The 21,857-nt window shown below is 36.8% G+C and overlaps 1 protein-coding gene across 9 annotated transcripts in view; it reads right to left on the bottom strand.

Moving 5' to 3' along the window:
- The window catches only part of UMAD1 (UBAP1-MVB12-associated (UMA) domain containing 1), a 103,377-nt gene that overhangs the window by 23,082 nt on the left and 58,438 nt on the right, over positions 1-21,857 (bottom strand). For 8 of the 9 annotated variants that reach the window (XR_013181349.1, XR_013181356.1, XR_013181358.1 and 5 more), the window contains 2 exons: positions 18,887-18,972; positions 1,876-2,090 (listed from right to left, as the gene is read on the bottom strand). Coding sequence is in view for 5 of the 9 variants with exons in the window: in XM_077175252.1 (XP_077031367.1) it covers positions 1,876-2,090; positions 18,887-18,972 (301 nt within the window). In the remaining 4 variants the exon portion in view is untranslated. Of the gene's footprint in view, positions 1-347; positions 2,091-18,886; positions 18,973-21,857 lie in introns of those variants that run through there. The other variant, XM_054635879.2, reaches the window with a different exon arrangement.

The raw sequence follows: 21,857 nt of genomic DNA, 5'->3' as shown, positions 1-21,857 counted from the left end.
TTCCACAGTGCTTTACAGCTCTGCTTCTAGACCAGCTCAGCTGCAGAAACATTTCAGATTCAGAATGGACAGCTTGAATGGAAACATGCTATTTGTAGAATGATCAGTTTTTCAACTGCTGGATATAAAATAATAATTAAAATTGTTTTAGTGCTTTCAGTATGCGTTAACTAAAAAACTCAGAAAACAAAACAGTTCTGAATAACTTCATAAAATTAATTCTTCCTTCTACGAGGCCTGAGTGCCTGAGTACTTCCCAGCTCCCAGACAAACTATTCTCCAAGCAGTGTCATGGATGCCACCTAAACCACTGCAAGTCACCAACACAGCACACAGAATCCATCAGATGAGAGTGTGATATATTTTATTAGAAGGACACTAATTTTAAAATGGCACTGAAAAGATTTTCAAACTGAATTTCCAAGTTCAAGTTCCCATGAAAGCTAAATGGTCAGAGCTGTAGTAAACAATATAGGTGAAACCACATAATAACTCTCACATATAAAAAACAACTCATTATTACTTGGCTTTTTTATTTGAGTGCAGCACAGATACTCCCCTTGAAATATCTTCAAAACATTTAAGAACACAGCTGTCAAAAATATAAAATATGCACATTTAAAAAAATTCTAAACCATTAATATTTAACAACCTAAGAAATATTCACAATGTAATTTCTTCATCATTTTACAGTATTTATCTCAAATACTGTAAGAGGACCCAAGTCTGAAAATATATGTACTTTAAGCTACCAGAAGAGTGTAAGAGCATAAAAAATACAGGAAAATATCCACCAACATTTAGCACAATCTATATATTGTACCCCAAGAGAGAAAACAAGTGTGTGCCACAGGTCACACATTCATCACAAACTGTGATGTGACATCAGAGAGCTGTTGCTGGTGGAACAGCAGCTCTGGTCTTAGCTGGTAAAAACATGCTCAAATCTTGTGAGTGGGGACACAGTGGTCTGTGAGAATGTGTGTTTAGGCATTTAGCAGTTTAATTTAGTTGGATAAGAAACAATGTAATGTTTTCCTGTTGTTAAACATTGCCATCTGTACCTCTGGCACACAAATTAAAAAAAGAAGGGTGTGACCATTAAAAGTACGTGTCCTGAGATTTCCTTCTTCAGGGGGCAAAGAGGTTAAAATGGAAAAGCTGATCTGTATATAAATCAGGAACACATGTGGTAATGAGAACAAACAGCAGCCAACAGGCAGGCGGGGACAACTTCTCCAGGCAGACACAAAATGAGACAGACAAAATACCATCTACTGGAAAAGGGGAGGAAGCAACTGATTTTCACTTTGAAATTGGTAAGTTTAACCAATTCTATTAAGTCTTAATGATTACTAAAGGGCTTCTAATTAACTCTGAGTTTTAAAACTTGGTTTCACTGAAAAGCTCTCTGTCCAGTAGTGCAGAGCAGCATTGCTTTAGCATTTAATATTGGTTTCTATCTGTACAAAATCAAGAGGTGATCTTAATATGTGTAACACAATCTATGTGTTTTGTAACTAATTGAAATAACAAAACAGTTGAGACATAGACTTCCTCTAAAGTCAAATGTTTGTGTCTGCAGCCTACCTACTGGAAGTAGATACCAGCAGCCAGTCTCCTACTGAGGCTTGATTTCTTTGGAAATAAATGCAATATTTAATGTATTAAGTTATAGTTCCCTTAAAGCTAAGAAATATATCACAGTTGTCAATAAGAACCCCTTTGATATACCAGAGGCAAGCCCCCAAAATATTAAGTCAATTAAAGTAAGTCTTTCTCTTCAATTTAAGACTTGTTCCTTGACAGAGGCAGAAAAGATAAAGAGAACATTACGGATCACAAAGCACTGAATTTTCAAGTGTAAAGTCATACCAAAACCTTGATAAATTATCATTGATGTCGTAGGTGAGCAGCCGGTCAGGAACGTCACCGTGGGTGCCCTGCACTGCTAACACATGTGGCGCCAGGGCAAAGGGGACATCGCTCAGGAGCTCTGACATGAAAGGGCTGCTCTCCAAAGCCTGGCTCCTTTGATTTCCCATCTCTGTGCTTGATACAGTCAACTGTGACCGCTGCCCCGTATTTATCTAAAGAGAACAGAGGAACAGAAATTTACACACTACAAATCAGGCAGCTATGGCTTTTTACTTAGAACCACAAGGACCTACTAACAAAGGGAAACAAAAAAACCCCAAACAAATAAAAGCAATTTCAGAGTTCAGTTTAGGTAGATCTAAAATAGCAGTTCTTAATACATGTTGATATAATTATTTGGCTCAGGTCCACCAGAATTAAGGCTAAAACAAAAAATGAGACTCTTTGTAATGATTACTGAGATCACAGAAACACAGAATATGCTGAGTTGGAAGGGAAATTAGGGTCATTGAGTCCAACTCCTGACTCTGCACAGAACACCCCAAGAGTCATACCATGTGCCTGAGAATGTTGTCCAAACACTTCTTGAACTCAGACTGGCTACCCAAAATTACTCTGCATTTATGAAACCCATAAGACTCATGGGACTTTTTGCCATTATGTTCAGTCTTGTTTAGGGGAAATTACTTCATACAATTCCTTTCATAAACTGATGAAGCTCCATCTTTTGTTCCCCCTGTGCCTTTCCAGAAGTTGTCCAAGAAAAGCATGACTTTAAGTGATTAAGAACTGTCCTATCCCAGTTATTTCAAAGGATTAATGATGTTGCTTGCCAGTGTGAAATAGAATTGCATGACAGGCTGGTAAGTTCTATTGTATAGGGAAACATATGCAGTACCAAATATGTTCTTTATAGAAAACCACAGTTAAAACTTAAAAAAAACCAACAATGACCCAAGAACCAAAACCAACAAGGAAATATAAAAACTTGCCATACAGAAGTAGTCGACACAATTTACAGAATAATGTTGGACACAACAGACTTGCAAGCTTTGATCCTGACCTACCAATATGATCTTACTAAGTGTTTATCCTGACACTTTGGCCATTTTAAGAACAAAGAAAATACTATTTACTCTGCCTCTAGAAATCAAATGTAAATTTTTTTATTGTTTATAGAAATAAAATTCTATACGAACTGATACCTCTCATTAGGCACCCATAATGATGTTCCTGATAATAGGCTCTGAGCAACCTGGTCTACTGAAAGGTGTCCCTGGCAATGGCAGGGGATTTGGGAGTTGGAGATGATCGTTAAGGTTCCTTCACCCCAAACCACTCAATGATTCTGTGATCTCTAGGAGCCAGATGTTTGTTGTAAGGATTTCTACTTTGTATCAGCGCACGTACAGAGATATTCAGTAAGGTGTTTCAAATTGCCTTAACAAGTCATGTCAGAGCCATGAACACAGACAGGAATTTCTGACTTTGAGGAAGTCCAGACTTCTTCCTTTCAACCTCCCATAGTCAACATGCAGACAGAAAACTCCAAAGCTTACACAGCTATTAGGGAAGGAAGAGCACTGAAAGCTTGAAACACTAATTTGGTATTCACTTGATCCTAAGAGTGAAATGAGTCCAATCATATGGAGGTTGCCTGCACCCATGATTTTTAGGGGTGTTGTGCTGCTCAATATCTGACCTGTGCTAAAGTTGAATATCCCAGATCATGGCTCTTCCAGAGACCCTGAGGGCGTTGCTGTCTGACAGAAGAACAGTTTGGGTGGTGGTGGGTGCTTTGTTTTCTTGCCCAGAGCATTTAGCCCAGGGAAAAGACACTCCATCTTCTTCCCAAAGAAAGGACTGGCTTTGCCTTGAACACAGCCTGAGCACTAGTCATTCCTTACACAACCCAGCATTTCATCTGATAGGACAGATAAACCAGTGCTAAACCTCCTATTAACCTGTCAGGGACGAGTCAACAGTGACACAAATGACCTGGCCAGGCCGTGTCACAGCCAGCACTGTCCTGGGTGGCACGTGCTCCTCCACAGCCTGCTGGGACACAAGGGTTAGTGAATGGTGCTGCACTGAAAGGGGCCCTCTCTTGGATGCTTTTGTTCATGCTCACAATGATTTGGAACCTAAGGCTTAAGATAAACTTCCCAAGATCTGTTACTATCATGTCACAGGATAATAATGTAAAATTTCTGAAGGTTAAGAAGTTTATTAAAAGGAGTGACTGCTACATACAGCTACTAACTTACTAGTTGTGATCCACTACACAAGAGGAGCAACATTCTCCATGCAACTGTAATACTGGTATGGCTATTACTATAGAATTCCTACAGCTACAGTTTACAGATATGTCTTTATTTTCCCTGTCCTTCCTTTTCTCAGTTCTCCATTTTTAGATGTAGTTAACAGCTCTTCAGAAAGCTACGTGCAACAGCAGAGGCAACAGCTGATAGAAAAGATTTATTTTGGCTTTCCTTACTGATTCTGGTACCTTTAGAGGACAGGGAAAATAGGAAAGCTAGCAGAGAAGCCAGGAAGATAGTTCTATTCCATAGTTCTATTCCAACTTTCCAAGCTGTGAGAAAAAAAACCATGGGCAATAGTACTGGAAGTCTGTAAGTTCAGGAAAAACACCAAAACCTCTTGTACTTTTCTCATCAGCACAGTTATCTCCAATCAGCTCTCCCTTTAAGAGGTATTAGCTTCTATGGCTGTTCATTGCTAACATTTTGAGAGAAGTCTTCCTTCTTGCCAGGGCCCAAGGTATGCATTAGAACAGAAGTCATAAACATCTTCTGGTACACACATATTCTCTTGCTAAGAACACTGTCAAACAGACAGAACATTTATTTATGTTAATATTCATCTGAAAGAATGCCCCACAACACTTCAGGTGAGTCCTTAAATTTGTTGCTGCTGTAAACTTAAAAACTTCTCTTAATTTCTACTCGGCAGGAATTTATTACATTCCTTCTTGAAAGAAAGAACTTGTGGATCATTTATTGAGGTGCTGGTACTTGCTTGTCTTTTATCATTCCCATATTCTGAAGGGAAGCCAGAAAGCCCCAGTTGAAAAACTGGGTTACATCTAGGAATCAATTAAACTAGATCTTCAAAGACCTTTCTGCCTCCCTCCCCTCCCATATTCAGGGGAAAATGATCCCTCACTCACTGTCCTATTCCCATCATTCAGATGATAATCAGAAATCCCTAGAATCTAATGTTTATTTTGATTGGCAAATTATACTTTTATGAGCACCTGTTTATATCTCAATTGTCCCCCAAGCTGGGTGAAGACAATTTACAATGCAAATTAGACCATCACGTGGCAAAACTAACTTCAAAGAGGGGAAAAAAATATCAGAGCAAGAACAAAGCATCTTGGATATTTTTTCCTCCATAAACCTTACATTTGTTAGAATGGTGCTAAATAGGCAGACCCAGAAATTAAAGCCCTTTCTGTACATAGCAGATACAATATACTGACAGTGATGGAGCAAGGACCAGCTTTGCTAACTCCCAAGTCTCACTCCAGAGTTGAAAGCAAGACTGCAGCAAGGAAGGATGAATTATGTTAGAATTATTTTACTGTGAAAGCATCATTTTATCAAACTCAATCTCTGCATACTGTCAGTGAGGTTCTTAATAGTCTTAATAGGTTATGATACTATTTGAATAGTCGAAATAGTATCAGAAAGAAAGCCCAAAACAGTTGACATAAACATAGTACTGGTAAGAAACAAAGGAAAGTGTCAGGTCAGTTTAACAAATGCCATGATCTTATCTTAATTCCAGTGGTCTTTGGATCTTAGTTTACTCAACCCCTCATGAGAAGGTCTTGGGCCTAATATGACAAGATCCATTCACAACACAAATGAAAAAGGAGTCTAGATTTTCTATTTAAGTTTCACATTTAATCCAATACTGTCTCTCCCATGAAAACAGTTATTTTTAATGACCTTAAAAAGTTTGCATTCACTTCTACGTTTATAAGAAATCACATTTTATATTACTTCTCTATATGAAGAAAAAAGTTCCTGTCCTGAAGAATTCAGGTAACAAGAAGAAAATTTTCAGTTCTGCCTAGAGCAGTCACCACAGGCAGTTATTGCCCTTTGCTATGCAGAACTGTTTCTGAGCTGTTTCTAATATCATTCCTGTAATGATATTAGATGCTGGCCTCCTGTGCAAGACCCTATCAAACCAGACATGTTTCTGTGCCCCCAAAATGTGAAGATATCCTTTAAATGGGCTAAGATGTATTTCATTCATATGGTGAATATGAATGAAATACATCTTAGCCCATTTAAACCCATTTAAAGCCAAGCTGCCCAGCAGGCTTTCAGGTAACGTGATGAAGAACTGGACACTCTGGTGGAGAACATCAGTCACCCAAGGGTGCCAGGGTCACTTCCAGCACAACACCAGCACAGAATGCTGTGATGCAACCCAGGTCAAGGTTATGAAATGGCTTATGCTTTATGCATGCATTCTTCAAGCACATATAGAACTGCAAGTCCTAGAGAATTTGATATTGCACATTAGTCACACTGGTTTCTACTGAAATGCCTAACTTCCTTAGCCAGAGTACAGTGCATTCAGAGCATATTATCTGGACATTTGCTAAACTGAGCACTGCCAAATGCTATGACACACAATCCTGTTGTGAGAAATACTAATTGAATGGACCGAGAAGATCACTGATTTACATTTCACCATACACCAAGGAGTCAAAAAATTAGTAAAAATTACATAAGGCATGGCAATAAAATTTACTTCAAATAAACACAGTGTCTTCTGTATTCTTGGTTTGCAATCCAAAAGAACAGGAGAAAAGAAACACTATGTAAATATATATAGTAGCTGGCCACCAGATACTAATTGTGCTTTGAAAACAATGATATTTTGAAACAAACAAAGTATAAAACTACCCTCTAAAGTAGATTATTCATTTTTTATCTTTATTAAAAGATGTTTCTCAGCTGTTTTTAAAAACATCTAATTTGCTGCATGTCTTTGTATTAACCATAAAGTTTGCCAAGAGTCTCATAAGGAAGAAAAACCACACATTTTACAGTGTACTGGAGAAGCTGTATTTACAGTGCTCTGAAGGAGAATCAAAGATTAGTGCCAGCATTATTATTATCCAAACCCTCAAACAAGGTTTTCTATCAAAAATGATTAATTAAAAAAAAATAACATGTTCTGTAAAAAAAATGTTTTTTTTCCAGAAACAGACCTATTTTTCTTAAAACCAGCCTCAAGAAAGAAACAGTACCTTCAGTCTTCCAGAATATTTAGTAAATATCCAGCAATATGATACTTATGACAAACACTTGCTATGTGACTGGTGGTAAAGAATTATCTTTATTTCAGGCAACTTCATGGGATTACTGGAAATAGTGAATCATAAGGTATCTAGAATACTATGCAGTAGTTATGATGTACCTAGAAATGGAAATTGTCATATGGGATTGTTCCTCCAATGTGTTTTAGCTGATGCTTTAGGGTACTCACTGGATGTCCTTAGAAAATTTGTGGGAACTCCAGAATGAGTATCTCCATTGATGACAACAATTCACTTTTCAAATAAAAATGGTAATGGCAAAGATAAACAGAGGAGAAAAGAAAAAATACTCACAAGGTTTGCATTCAAAAATTTAACCTAGGGGAACATGATCACAGAATCAATAAGATTGGAAAAGACCTCAGGGATCACAGAGTCCAACCTATCACCAGACACCACCTTGTCAACCAGACCGTAGCACTGAGAGCCACGTCCAGGATTTCCTTAAACACCTCCAGAGATCATGACTCCATGACCTCTCTGGGCAGTCCATTCCAATTTTAACAACCCCTTCTGTGAAGAAATTCTTTCTGATGTCCAAAATTCCTTCTGATGTCCAAAATTCCTTCTGATGTCCATGCAGGATCAGTAAAACCTTGCTGGCAGTGGGGAAAGTGCCCAACATGATCATTTTCAAGTACCACAAAACCCCCAACCCAAAACATTAACACAAAACCAGCCCAATGCACCAGTAAGTATGTGACCTGCATCCTTACAGGACTGTAAGAAAGGAACAAACCCACCTGGACAAGCACAATACAGATGCCCTGTGGTTTCAGAAAATCACATGTGAATAATGAGAGATGCTATTCTTTCAAGGTTCACTCAAAATTGTAATCAGCCTTCCTGTTCAGAGACTCAAGAGAAAAGCTACTCTTAGCTGGGAGAGCAAATTTAGATGTAAGAGCTGGAGACCTTGCAGTAGCTTCTTGCTATATGCAAATTTCTTCTGGTTGCTTGCTTGCTTTCTTAGCAGAACTGCAGTGTCTGGGATTGCAGCAGTGGCCAAGGGCTGGTGCTCTCAGGGGCTGCAGGAGGGCAGACATACAGGCTGAAAGGTTTGGGCTAACAATGAGTCCTTGGAGAGGCTTTTAAAAAAGCAAGAATGGTTCTCAGTGGAAATCAGCTTTCCCATTTGCTTTGGGCTCTAGTTTCCAAGCTTCTTATGAAACTTATTTTGTAATACAGCAGCAATTTGTCTTTCTTAAAGAGCTCCTGCTACCTGTACAAGTTTATCAATACTGCTATTCAGAGTAAAATAGAACTAATTTTTAAAATAAGAGTTTAAGAATATTTTAACTAATTTTTTACATACATTTGAGGTATTTTTCTTTCTCCTCTAGAGCATGCTTTTCAGCTGTTTCTTAACTAGAATGGAATCAAGGTCAGGTTAATGTCACTGAAATCTTAAAGAAAAAAATTCTAAAGAAACAATGAAAGGAGGCTCTGACATTCTACAGTTTTTCTTTATTACAGCAAAGCTCCTCATGTAGTATCTCGGCCTGCAAAGAACAGCAGGGAAAGTTTTGCTGAACCACACTTTCAGTATCAATACTGATGTACACTTCTGAATCCTTATTGGCATTAAAGCAATTGGAAAAGTGCAATTACTAGAACAACTCTATAGTGTAAATGCAGAATAAGCTTGCTGTAATTAGATGTGATTATTACCCTCTCAAACAGCCATAAAACTGTTAATCTCTATAGAGGGGGAGAACTGCAAGGTCACCATTTGAACTCTGGATACTCTGAATGTTCCATGGTTAAAGTGTGTTAATGTAAAAAAATGTACATTTTCTGTAAAAAATATGTTTTTTTCCAGAAACAGACCTATTTTTCTCAATAATCCTAGTAAATACTATAGATGCCTGTGAGTTTTATTTATGAGAACTTCTAGAATGTAATTCTACCTTCAAAAGTATTCTAAAGTACTACAAAAGATTTCAAATCTAGTGTCTAAACCAACTACCTCATTTTGTCATCCTAGGAAAAAAACGCCTGATTTTCTTCATTACCAATTTTGCAAACTCAAACCAGTACAAGATGAAGGTTCTGATTCAATTCCCTTTAACAATACATCACAGGAAATATTTTGAGGGGGGTTAGTGATAAACTTAGCAAATATATTGAATTTAATATAACCAAAATTGTATAATGATATTTTTATTTCAAATTCCTACTTTTATTCCTTTATTCCTAACTCCTATTATTTATTTCATTCAATAATTGTTTGAAGACAGAGAACCAAAACATCTCAAATGTGGGCATCTATAATGGGAAACTATAAAAAAAGTTCTAAAGCTTTATTCAAAATTATAAGGCTTAATTTCCCATCATTAAGTAAAGTAATTATGCTCTTATCCTTCCTTCTATCCAAACCAATTTCACCACTGTTGGGTCTGATAACTGAAGACTTGTATCAACCCTTGTGCCCCCTCAATATCAGGGTTCCTTTCCTTGCTGCCTCCCTGTTCCTCTCTGGAGGCCCCTGAGTTTTAGGGCACCATCTTTACAGTGCAGTCCCCTCTGCAACACAATTATTGTAACAAAAATTATCTTAGAAGAAAGACAGGGGTGTGGGTTCAACAAGGAACAGTTTATCTAGATCCTCTGTTCCTTCATAGTACTATGCAAGCTATTCATAGCAAAGATCTCAACATAATAAGCAACATGACCAATATTTAGTATATTGTGCTTCTGCTAATGCCAGGAAATTATACTAACAAGGCCAGATATTTTTTTTTCCTTTTTTCTAAAGCATGTGTGCTGGAAGATTAAAAAGTTAATGAAAATTACTATAGTAAGTGAAATTCAAGCCAGAAGAATTTGAGTAATTGAAAATGCACACAGCTCTAGACATCCACTGCATTTCACAACCACAAATCAGAAGTGAAGGACAAGTCAATATATTGCAAAATGAACAGGCAAGTCTGATAAATGCTGATAATGGATTTGTTTTGTAACTTCAGTATCATCCAGAAGCACAAAGCATTTACATTTATTTTGCTGCTACCTTCATTCATGAGGTAATGCAAAATTCAGATAACTGACTTTAAACGTAGCCAGAGAATATACTAAGATATTAATTTAATATAAAACTTTAACAGCATAATTAAACAAAAAAATTAAATTAAAAAACAGTATTTAAATAATTTGTTTTATTTTACCAGCTACATTTCGTCGATGTACTTAGTGACAACAAGATGTGGTATTTTCTCTACTGCCTCAAGCAAAAAAAAGATCCTAAAGACTTTTGAGAGGTTGATCTGAACAGCAGAAATTTAGACTAACTGGGTCTCTGCATTCATGTCTCTCTACCTCTTGTTCCCACCCCCTGCTACTGTAGAAGCTCCACCAGGGTAACCTGCTATGGCAGGAAAAAGATGACAGCTTCTCTGAGATGGAGCAGAACCTCTGAAATGAGGGCTAACACTGCATTCTCTCATTACTATACTAAGTGTGTGAAAATCCAAGGATTTGAATGCAAAAGAGAGCTGTCTACAAAAAAAAAAAAAAAAAAAGGAATTCTGACAATTAAACAAAAAGAAAGAAAAACAGTAAGAAAATATTTAGCAAACATAGTTGCACACAAAAATAAAGCCAATATATTTTCCAGCAAACTAGAGCAACTGGAAAAAGTATAGATCAGAAGGTTGTTTTGTTGTTGGTTTTGGGGTTTTTTAAATGAAAGGAAATCTTTCCTTGAGTAACTGAGGGAGTCAGCAACATCAATGAAATATCTCCCTAGATTGTCAATGTCAATGAGAGGAAAAAGACAGAGGGGTAACAATTTCTATCAGAGGAAAGGAAAAGAAACTTATCTTGGATTTGACTTTCAGAAAAGAAGTAGAGGGAACAGAAAAGAATTACTAGTCTGAACTCAGGTCAATCTTCCTCCAGCGATACCTGGGAACAACATCCTCAGCTGTGCTTTCAAGAGTTTTGTTAAGTAACTAAACCCCTGGATCTTAAAAGGATTCTTAGATATATCAACAAAAATTGATGTACCAAATGCTACGTTTTGAGGTTTTTGTCATGCTGCTTAAATTCCAAGCATGGGGCAAGATTAGCAATATGTCCTGTTTACAAACTTAAAATATTTTAATGCCAAAGTAAAAAAGAATTAAGCAAGTATCTTCTCATACAACTTTCCACCTGCTTTCTCCATAGAGATTTGGGTCAGTAAGAGAAAGGAAGGATGGGTATTTGACTTTAATTTCCTCCATAAACAGTCTGTTACTGGAACACTTGTCAACACCACCTTCAGCAAACAGGTTACCAGGAGCCAGAGGTTGTAAAAGCTCCAGACTACAAACAGCAACAAGACTGAGTTGTCCTCAGCACTGACTGAGCAGGTTTTCCAGATTCAGTAATAAAAGTGTTGTGACTCTAAAAGCAGCAAAAACCAAATTAATTAATTAAGTAATTTAAAAGGAACTAATACTGGTCCACCTCTTTTAAATAAGGTGGCCTCTGACTCTCCTTGCTCTCTGTGGATGGAAAATAATTGGATCACAATGAAAAGGAAGAAGGGTACCTTTTTTTTTTTAAAGATAGATCTGATTTTATCTAGCAGTACTGTTAATCACATTAAAACAGTAGAAACACATTCTTAAAATTTGTAGTACTGTGGAAGCAAAGAAAATAAAACTGTAAACAAATAACTTACATTTTATTTTGCATTTTTCAAAGTGCTTTAGAACAAAATTTTAGTATGTTCTTCCCAATGCACAGTCTCTCACAAGAAGGACAGGAGCTGTGAAGTTCCAGTTTGGTTTTTTCCAAGGCAAAAATTACAGCAGAACTACATTGTAGCAAAAGAATCAAACAACACTGATGGAAAGTACAGAAAAACATATTCCTGTCTTACCAATATTAGCATTCTGGGCTGAAATGGGACAATTTCCATGTCATGTTTTCTTTCATTAAAATGGACTGCCCACTGCCATTTGTGGTGAGTTCAATGTTTGGTTATTCTTTTCCCTCTGAAAGTGGCAGTGCAGCTAAGCTAAGGACATTGTTGTTTCCCTTACTTGCTGTTTAGAGTAATTGTTAACCAGCTGCCCTACCCTATGGTCTTTCACCCACCATTTTATGCTAATGCACCACCTTGTAAATATCACTGTACCATAGTCACACACAGTCTCATCAAGTGTTGTATGATCTACAATGCATTTTAGATCAATTTTAATATTGGGAAAGCCCAGAAGGTTTGCTCTGAGAGGCAGGATGACTAACTGATCAATTTGTTGACAGCAGCACAGTGAACCAGCATTACTGGCTTTTAGTCTAACCACATGTACTTGGGCAAGAGATACAGGACAATCAGTAGTTTTATCTGGGATTAGCTAGTCAGAGGATCCCAAAATTAGAGAAAGGGTAAAATATGTGATGGGAACATCTGGGCACCTAGTTTGAGCATCTCTTGCTACAAACAACCAATCCATGTAACTGAATAAGCAAGCAATTAAACCAAACATACACCGAGTCTCTGCTCAAACTAAATAGGGAATTATGCATAGTGTGCTTCTGCATACATGTGCCTTGATCACCACTTGGTGCATATGTCTGAAAATCAGGCCAACTATACTATTTTATGAACTTGTTACATGTGGGTATACACTTTGCTATCTACAGGCACTGAATTATGAAAATATATCATGTCTGTGCGTTGTTCTTTCCCTACAGGATCTCATTTTGTCTTCTGTTGCTCAAACCTCACAAATTGTGCAATCTGACTGCATCACTGCCTCTGACTCCACAGGCAGGGCTGTGGGAGAGGGGGCTGCTCCAATCCATTTGCTGTGTTCACATGTATTTGCTGGCCTGACAGAACATTCATGCCCCACCTTGGAAGACTGTAAGGCTTCCTCAGTTTTTGTACTGAAATCTCAGCTGTACACAAATGGTTTAACAGTATTTCACACTTGCAAAGTGCTATAGAAAAGTGTAAGACAGCACTGCATTACATTTTTTAAAATGAACTGTTTCCTAAGTTCAGAGAGGAAGTTGGTGACAACCACGTCAATTCACATCTCTCAATTCACACTCAAGTTCCCTATATCTAAAAATAAAATGCTTTCCTTTAAAAAAAAGACAATGGACATAGTATTAATGATGCTGCTGTGATTACTAAGTATCTGAATGACTCCAGCTGGGTATCCTGTTACAGAAACCAGTCCAGCTATTCACCTTAGAATTGAGAAAAAGCCTACAAGGTGATAATCTTGCAAGACAGCCCGGGTCTTACTGGTTGACCCTGGGTCAGTAGCTTGCACAAATCACAGTTTATAAAAAGCTGTTTGTGAGGCCACTGCAACTAATCCTTTGTGACATGAGGAGCAGACTTTCTCATATATGTACATATACCTAATATATTTATACATAATGTGTATATAAACCCTCCCCTTCTCCCCGAGTTGTCCAGTTGTTGTCCAGGAAGGGCAGACAAAAGCCCACTTGTCTACGTGTTCTGGAGATCTTCCTAAAATGAAAAGACCTCCTAAATATTTTGGGAAATTATCTAACAGATAGTAATAGGAACATTATGATATAATGAAGCTTTACAAAGTAAATATGTTATTGCACACTAATAGTTGTAACACGCAATAGTTGTAAAATGTAATAGCTGTAATATGCAATATTTGATTTTTTTTTAGCTGAATGGGCTATTTACCTTTGTTCTCAGTAAGATCACAATCATATACTGTGCCTTTCTTATCATATGCCAGCTCTACTTCATATGCACTTCCCATCTGTGGCTGTGCATGGATTCCCCAATGAAGTCCCAGCTATTTACCATACACACAAAGGATGAAGGAAGCTAAGAAAGGTGATGTCCATGCAGCTGCCAAGGCTGCACACGAGTCATTCTTATTTAAAGATAATGTTAAAACTTCATTTCTTACAGCTTATGATCATGCATGATAGTTGAGTAAAACATAAATATCTTTCTTCTGATGGTACCAGCTTCTCTTTTAAGAGAAAAGTATATGCTTGATGACTCGTTGCAGACAGTCTTATTCCAGTCCCTTCTAAGTGGATAATTTCATTAAGTGATTATTGCTTACTTATGCAATTAAGAAGAGAGAAAATATGGACCAATATGCTTTACAGGTTTTATATATGAAAAAGAAGATCTTAGAGTTAATATGACATATGACAAGCAATTAGTCTAACCAGGCCATGACTAGAATTCTACCTTATAAGAGCTTCTAAAAAAAAAAAAAAGCCGAGCTAAGCAACAAGATTATTAATAGATTCTGGATTTTGTCAAAAGAGAGCACACTAATCACAAATAAAGTGATCACAATAAATTTGAAATATAAACTGCTTTCTCTAAAGTAAATGTAGGGAATTTAAACTGATGCAACAAATCTAGCCCAGAACACCCGTCTTGTGATTTTAAATATGGGACCCCCTGAACCATAAACCAAGAGTCAGTAAGTGAACAGAGACATGATCAGTAATAACTCCTTTTCCAGTAACTTGTGAAAATAATCCAGACAGACAAACTTAAGGAAAAAACAGTGAATAATAGGTCTGATAGAAGTAATTTATTTTAATTGGAAAAAAAAAGGAAAACAAGATAACAATAATATTATTCCTGCCCTGGAATGATATCACCTGATTTGCTCTAAAGGATATCCTAAAAGTCTATCAACTTCAGCAATAACTGTTAATTTCACTAGACAGGTAAAAAAGGAATTTATTTTTCTACTACTACTCTGTGGATTCTCAACTCTCATTATCTCTTCCTTGATATTTTATATCTCACAGTATTTCTGTCTTTCTGACTCATACATCCCCTAACCAGATGTCTAGGAAACTGTTATTTACATCTATGCAGAATCCTTTACACAGCAGCTGTATAAAGGATGACTTTCATGAGTCAATGCCAATTAAAACATTTTAAAAAATTCCTGATTTATTTAGATATTTTCCTAAAATGGTGCATACCTGTTTCTATATGCATAAAATCACAGATAATTTAAAATTTACTTCAGGAACTTCTATCTGCTGTGTTCTCAGCTTTTAACAGCAAATTATGAAAAGAAAGGGCACAAGAATCATAGCAGAACTATTACAATTCATAAAGAAAACGAAGTCCTAAGATGATAAGAATCACAGCAAGGTATATAATTAGAGTGGCTATAACAACAACATATAAATTAGATAATTATGGATTAAGCAATCCCTTGGGGGATTCTCTCTTGCCCTAGAAAACATATAACAAGCTCCTTAGATAGAAGGCAATAACTATTAAGGGTTTGAGGGAGAAGTAGGACTATAAGGAAAAACAACAACAAAAAAAAAGACACAGCAAGATAAAAATCCTAATTTAAAATCCAAAGATGGCTTTCAATTTTAGTAGTTTATTTTAATACACTTACTGGTCCAGTTTTCCCCCATTAAATCTGCTGACATCTGTTGGCTAAAGGGCACATGTCAGATTATCCAGAAGTGCAAGATCAAATAAACATGAACTGCTTTTTAAGGTGACAGTAGGGAGATACAAAACACTGCAGCGATTACCATTAGTGGAATTTTTTTTGTTGTTGTTTCTTACATCAATGTAATAATCCCAGGTGTCCTGGACACCAGACATACAATAATCTTCATAAATCCTAATTCAAAGCTATACCATCTGTCAAAAATGTTTTTTATGTCTCCTAATAGATATGCTACATAATTGCTCTCACAGTAGGGCAAAAATACATGGTTGTACTAATTTGCATTACCAATTGAATATCTCATTATCAAAAATAACCCCATCACATTACTGGGGTCTCTAGCACTCTTCATATATCAATAACCTTTCCATTCTGCTATTTTCTATAACCTCAAATTCCCAATGAAAGTAGATAAAGATTGAATTATCTGGAAATTGTATAGTAATAATGGAAAAATCACAAGCATAAAAAAAATAAAAACCATAGTGTCTCTTTCTATTATGATTGTGTTGCAGTTAAAATTAGCTTTGTATTTCATGGTCACTAATTTACCAATTTAGTCACTAATAAGTCTAATCTAAGTTCTTGGCCCTGCAGAGCACTAACCATTTTGGACCCAATCCAGAGAAGCACTTAAATGTGTGTGTGTGACTTTTAGCTCATGAGCCTGAAGCAACTTCAGAGGGATCAGAGATGCCTGATTAGGCCTAGAGCACTCATTACCCTGCTGGACAACAACACATCTCCTCTAGGACTGACCAGCACCAGGAGATGACCCTCCCAACCCCCAGTCCATACTTGTGGAGATGGAGAGGACATCCCATATGGAGCTTGTTCAAAGCAGGAGACAAAATGTTTGGGCTTAAGTTGGCCTTTGAGGACTCCTTCCTCCAAGGAGTTTCCAATGACCTGCAATTCCCCTTACATGCATGCAATATCCAAACAGCTGAAAACAACCCCAACTGAGGTATGGCAGGGCTTGCAAGAGGTTCTATTACACGTTCCTAGTGGCAGCAAGACCACCTTGATGTAAACTTTTATTTGTATATTGGTTTAAATAATTTATACAAGATGATGCAAATATACGAACTTGACAATTCAGTGATTGTACAGCAAGCAAATCCAATAGTACCTAAGAAAATGGGAAATTCTAAAGATGATGGCTATTACCAAAAAACAGCCAAGAAAATAATTTCTTCAAAAAATCAAACTCAACCTCATTTCCCTTTTGAAAATCCATGAACAAAGTATTACTTCATTCTTCTTTAAATCACATTTCCAAAAGCACTTTTCATGTTCTACAAGGTTTATATCTAATAAGTAGTGAAAAACTTTATATTTAAAAATAAAAGCAGGTTTCCAGCAACTGAAATGATGAAGTGGTTGATGAACTAAATGTTCTTTTGTTCAGTTCTGCATGATAAATATCAGATGCCACTTTGCAGTAACAACTATATTTTAGCATACTGTTCTATGTTTATCAAGAATTTGTGTTTTTATACTAACAAGGTTATTATTTCAATTGATGTGCTATGTCTCCATGACATATTGAATATGTAATACAATGCTTTTCCAGTTTCTCTAAATTGGTAAATTCTCCCACTAATTTACAAAAATATACTCACCATTTTAAGGGGGAACATTACTGTCCTAATGGCCAGAATTATTCATTTAATTTCCATGATTCACAATTATTCTACTTAATTTGAGAACTTGAGAATTCCTTTGAGTAAATGTGAAGTCCAAATACTGAAATCTAGACTGGAAAGAATTGCCTAAATAGTGCTGGATCTTAATTTAACTGATTCTGTCACAAGCCAGTTCATATTTTTGTATTTTTGTGTATTGTATTTTTGTGACATGTAAGTATTTTAATAGAATGGTGAAAATTTATCTTTGTTTCATTTTCACTGTAATATCTGCTATTTTATTTGGAAAGCTTTGCTTCTTCTCTCTAACTCATAAAACTTAAAATCAATACAAGTTCCTCTTTTCCTGAAATTCCACAGAACTGAACAAACCACTGAGGCTGCAGTAACTGGCAATTCACCATCCCCAGCAAGGCCATCACATTAAGGGAAACTACATTTGTCCAGTAGATAACTACAACATCAATTAATTATACTGCCCAGATCTGCAGGACTTTGGTTGCAAAACATCCTGGCTCAGATGTGGATCTAAAAGTCAGACTAAAATTTTGCAGTTGGTTGGAACTAATTAATACTTTAACATTATCAGAAGGCAAACTACTCATTACTTACAATGAATTAAAGATTTCTGTACAGGACATAGTTTTAAATTTTAAATTAGAAAAGAAGACTACAAGCCACACATACACACAGACCACTCTTAGAAGTGGAAAATTGTCACGCACACCTCTACTATACCAAGGGACTTAGCAATAATAAATAGTGAAACAGTATTGAAAAGAGACAGACAGACAGACAGACACTGTTAGTACCAAGGTGAGATGTGGGAAAAAGAGACAGGATAGGATAAGCAAAATAAATGAACCATCACAAAAGCACAAAAAGTCCAAGCCAAACATCTTCAGTCACCTTGCAAATGTCTAAAACTATATGGCAATGGAAAACAGGCCCATGCTTGATACAAAAACATTTTCAGAGTATGTGGAGAAGATGTACAGCATTTGCAGAAATATTCTGAAAGCCCTTGCCTGTGAACATGTATCAAATATACCAAAGAAAAAGAAGTTCAGATTTACAGCCACACAGTAGAGAAACAGAAAGGAAACACATAAGAAAGACAGTCTATTATACTCACATGTTTACATGTTACTTATAATGGTAGTTGTGGAAATAGATGGTTTATGTAAATGTGTGACATTTGCCATCACTACTCACCACACTAATGCTTCTATGCAATTCATTAACATTCTAGCTACAGTTTCATGCTTGCATAACTCAAGTATAAAAATAATATACCCAGCAATACCATACAGCCCAGATTTCTACGATTTCCTTTTCAAATCCACAGCAGTGGGCTTCATATTCTTGCCATCTAATTAATAGCAGTGCTACTTTTATGACAGATGATGAGGAGGGCTGAGAGTGACTCAGCCAATGGAAGATGTGAATGTGGTGAAACCATCTTCTGCAGGACATTCATGCTTCTTAACTGAGCTGCTATGGAAGTTTCATCAGGTGTGCATTAGGAAAAAGTCTCCTACCTGTGAAGGTTGACTGTACCTCGGTCTGGTCTCCGGAAATGAAGTTTTATCCTTTGAGTCTCTACTTTGATCATCAGCTGTGTCACCTACCAAAGTTGAAAAGAAACCTTTTAAATCACCGAAATCCTTCATATTTTACATAAAGTAAGAAAACCTCTTAAGTCTTCCTAAAACTAAATTATACCCTGAGAAAGGGGACTCATTTTTTGCCACATTTATATTTAAAATTTTGAACATGAGAGAAAATGAAAGAACTGAGAAATTTTGAACATAAAGACAAAAAACGTTGAGAAGCGATCTGCAAAACCCGGAATAAACCTGCATCAATTATTTAAAGGAAAAAATTCTTGAGGAAAAAGGGGAGAAAAGAAAAAAGCAGGGATCCTATTTTTGCATACTTTAGGACCATTAGGTTCTAATAATTAGCAAATCATTAGTACATAGCAGTGTGACTATGTAGTGGAAGGGAGATACCAGGTGCACATCCATCCCATCCCAATCCAATGTCAGGCTAGAAGCACTGTTACTCTATCCTCATTTGTAGCCTCCTTTCCACATGGTTGATATCTGTGCATGAGTGCAGAGAGAGAGACAAAGCATTCTGAGAAATGGCCTGGTTTTGACTGTATGGGGACAAAGACTGCTTGGCAGGCTGGGTACTAATCTCCTCCCATTGCAGGGGCTACCTCTGCCCAGGACTCTACCAAGAAGACACAACTCAGTCTATCCCAAAAGCTGCAGTTGGTACTGATCTAAAGATGGGCAGATCACAGCAATAAACTAGAGACTGATTATTTTCACATTAATTTTTAAGACAGAAGGTACATTATCAATTTTATTAAAAAGGTAGAGGTAGTAAAAAAAAAAACAAACCAAAACAAAACCAAACCAGAATTTGTTTCTCAGATGTTGCAAAACAAACATCTACCTATCCTATCTTCTCCAATTTTCTTTGTCAATGGAAGAGTGTACCAGAAGCTGTAAAGATTTTGCAGATTATCTCCTGCTGTTAGTACTAGTCAGTAAATAGTTTGTAAGAGCAGACAACTGGCAAAGATTAAAAATTTAGTTACATAATTTTTGTTTTATTTTTATTTGAATTCATACTGCTTTCTGTAATGGCATATTTTGGAAGTCGGTATCTTTAAAGGGTTCAAGTTACTGTAGTTTAACTTTGCTAAATCAGTGGTTCTGGCTCTCCTATTCCTTTTTTTTCAGAGGTTTACTTAGAGCCAATGCATCAGGCAGAAGCCTTTGGAAACAGCAGCCAGCTTCTGCCCATGCCCAGCTAGGCTGAAAAGCCAATGGCACTCAGGTCTGTGCATGTTTGTTCCATACTGCCACGGCCCCCCAGGTCTGACTGGTCAGATCCCTCAAGCACAATGCAATATTTGGTAGATTTTTTATGAAAACAAGCACTAATATCTAATTTTTGTGTCTGCTTTTAATACCCAAGTATTATTCCTAGCAGTGTATGCAGAGAATCATCATCATCATTGTCTTTTGTCACGGGTCTTTGATGCCTATTAATTTCATTAGTGTCTACACTTTCCAAGGCCTTTTCTGGAGTTGAAAGATGCTTCTTAGTAAACTAGTAATTCTCTACATAAAATACTCCAAAGCACTTGCATTCACATGAGCTATTAAAGAAAAGGGGTATGGGAGAACGAAGGAGATGGGGATTCAGTTAATCTTCCATTCCATTCCCAGTACCTTGAAAAACACAATTTGTAAGCACCTATAAGATAACAAGGTAAATAACAATTATGAAAATCATGGATGTTAAACAATTATTTTACATTTGTAATGAAGTAGAGGCCTGCAAACAAAAATTATTATAAGCTTTATAAATGCACCCTGCCTCAGGGAGGTGTAAAAGTGGTTAACAGATACAGAAAGAGAGCAGTAAGGTGTATTTTTGGTACACTTGCTGCAAACAGATTTAAATTGTACCAAATTTAGGCTAGATCAGTTTCTCCAGGAGTAAGGCTATTTAAGCACTTTGAACAACCTAACAAAATGGTTTCTCTTAAGAGTGGTTAACCTCCAAAGGGGTTCAGAGATGGGTTGAAGAAACATCTGTTGTGAATGGTTTCAATCATGCCAAGACAAGGAAGATGAATGACCTTTTTGTGCTCCCTTCCAGTCCTACATTCCATGATCAATGCAGGAGGAAAGACTCCACAGGATACCCTGTCCCTAGATCAGGGAGCTTAGCTGTGTGATGAAGCCTTGGGAAGGTGCTGGGAGACTGCAGTGAGCTGGACACGCTCACCAAGCGCGTAAGGGCACAGCTGGGTGGGCAGTCCAATGGGACATCCTGGGTGAAGTTGGGTGTTTACATAAACACTGAAAAAAGTTACAGCAGGGATTCAGCAAACACAGGAACCAACATTCTACTCCTTGTCTTTACAAATCATTCCTGAGAAAGCACTCCAAATTTTTTGTATGAAACAACACATTAAGAAAACCCAATGCATAGGTGTTAATGCTATCCAGAATATACTTGTTCCCTGCGATTAGTTTTCCTTAAGATGAAAAGAGTCTTGGTTTGTAATCAGGACCAAAAGGTCATAAATGATCATAAGAAAGGAAGAATAAGAACAACTCATTTAGAGAGAAATGAAAATTTTACTTAGAACTTTGTCATCCAGCTCCCAAAGTTCACAAGCTCAGTATAGGAATACCTGTATTGTTTCACAATTCAAAGTGCCTTTGTGAAACTGCACTTCGATGCAAAATTTTTCTTTGTTAAAAAAAAAATAATAAAATGGGGAAACCCCAACATCTTGCCAAATTTTCAGGCATATGGTCCTGCAAGGATAAGCTATGACTCTTTGTACAGATTTTTATTATTTGAGTTAATGGAGTTAAAGCAGTGATAGGCAGCTGCCAAAGACACCAAACTGTCTAAGACATCCAGCAGGATGGAATGTTTTTTCAGATAAATTGGTATTTTCAGTGTACTTCT

Source organism: Agelaius phoeniceus, chromosome 1, assembly GCF_051311805.1.
Source record: "Agelaius phoeniceus isolate bAgePho1 chromosome 1, bAgePho1.hap1, whole genome shotgun sequence".
NCBI classification, from domain to species: domain Eukaryota; kingdom Metazoa; phylum Chordata; class Aves; order Passeriformes; family Icteridae; genus Agelaius; species Agelaius phoeniceus.
This window is presented reverse-complemented; position numbering and strand designations above follow the sequence as displayed.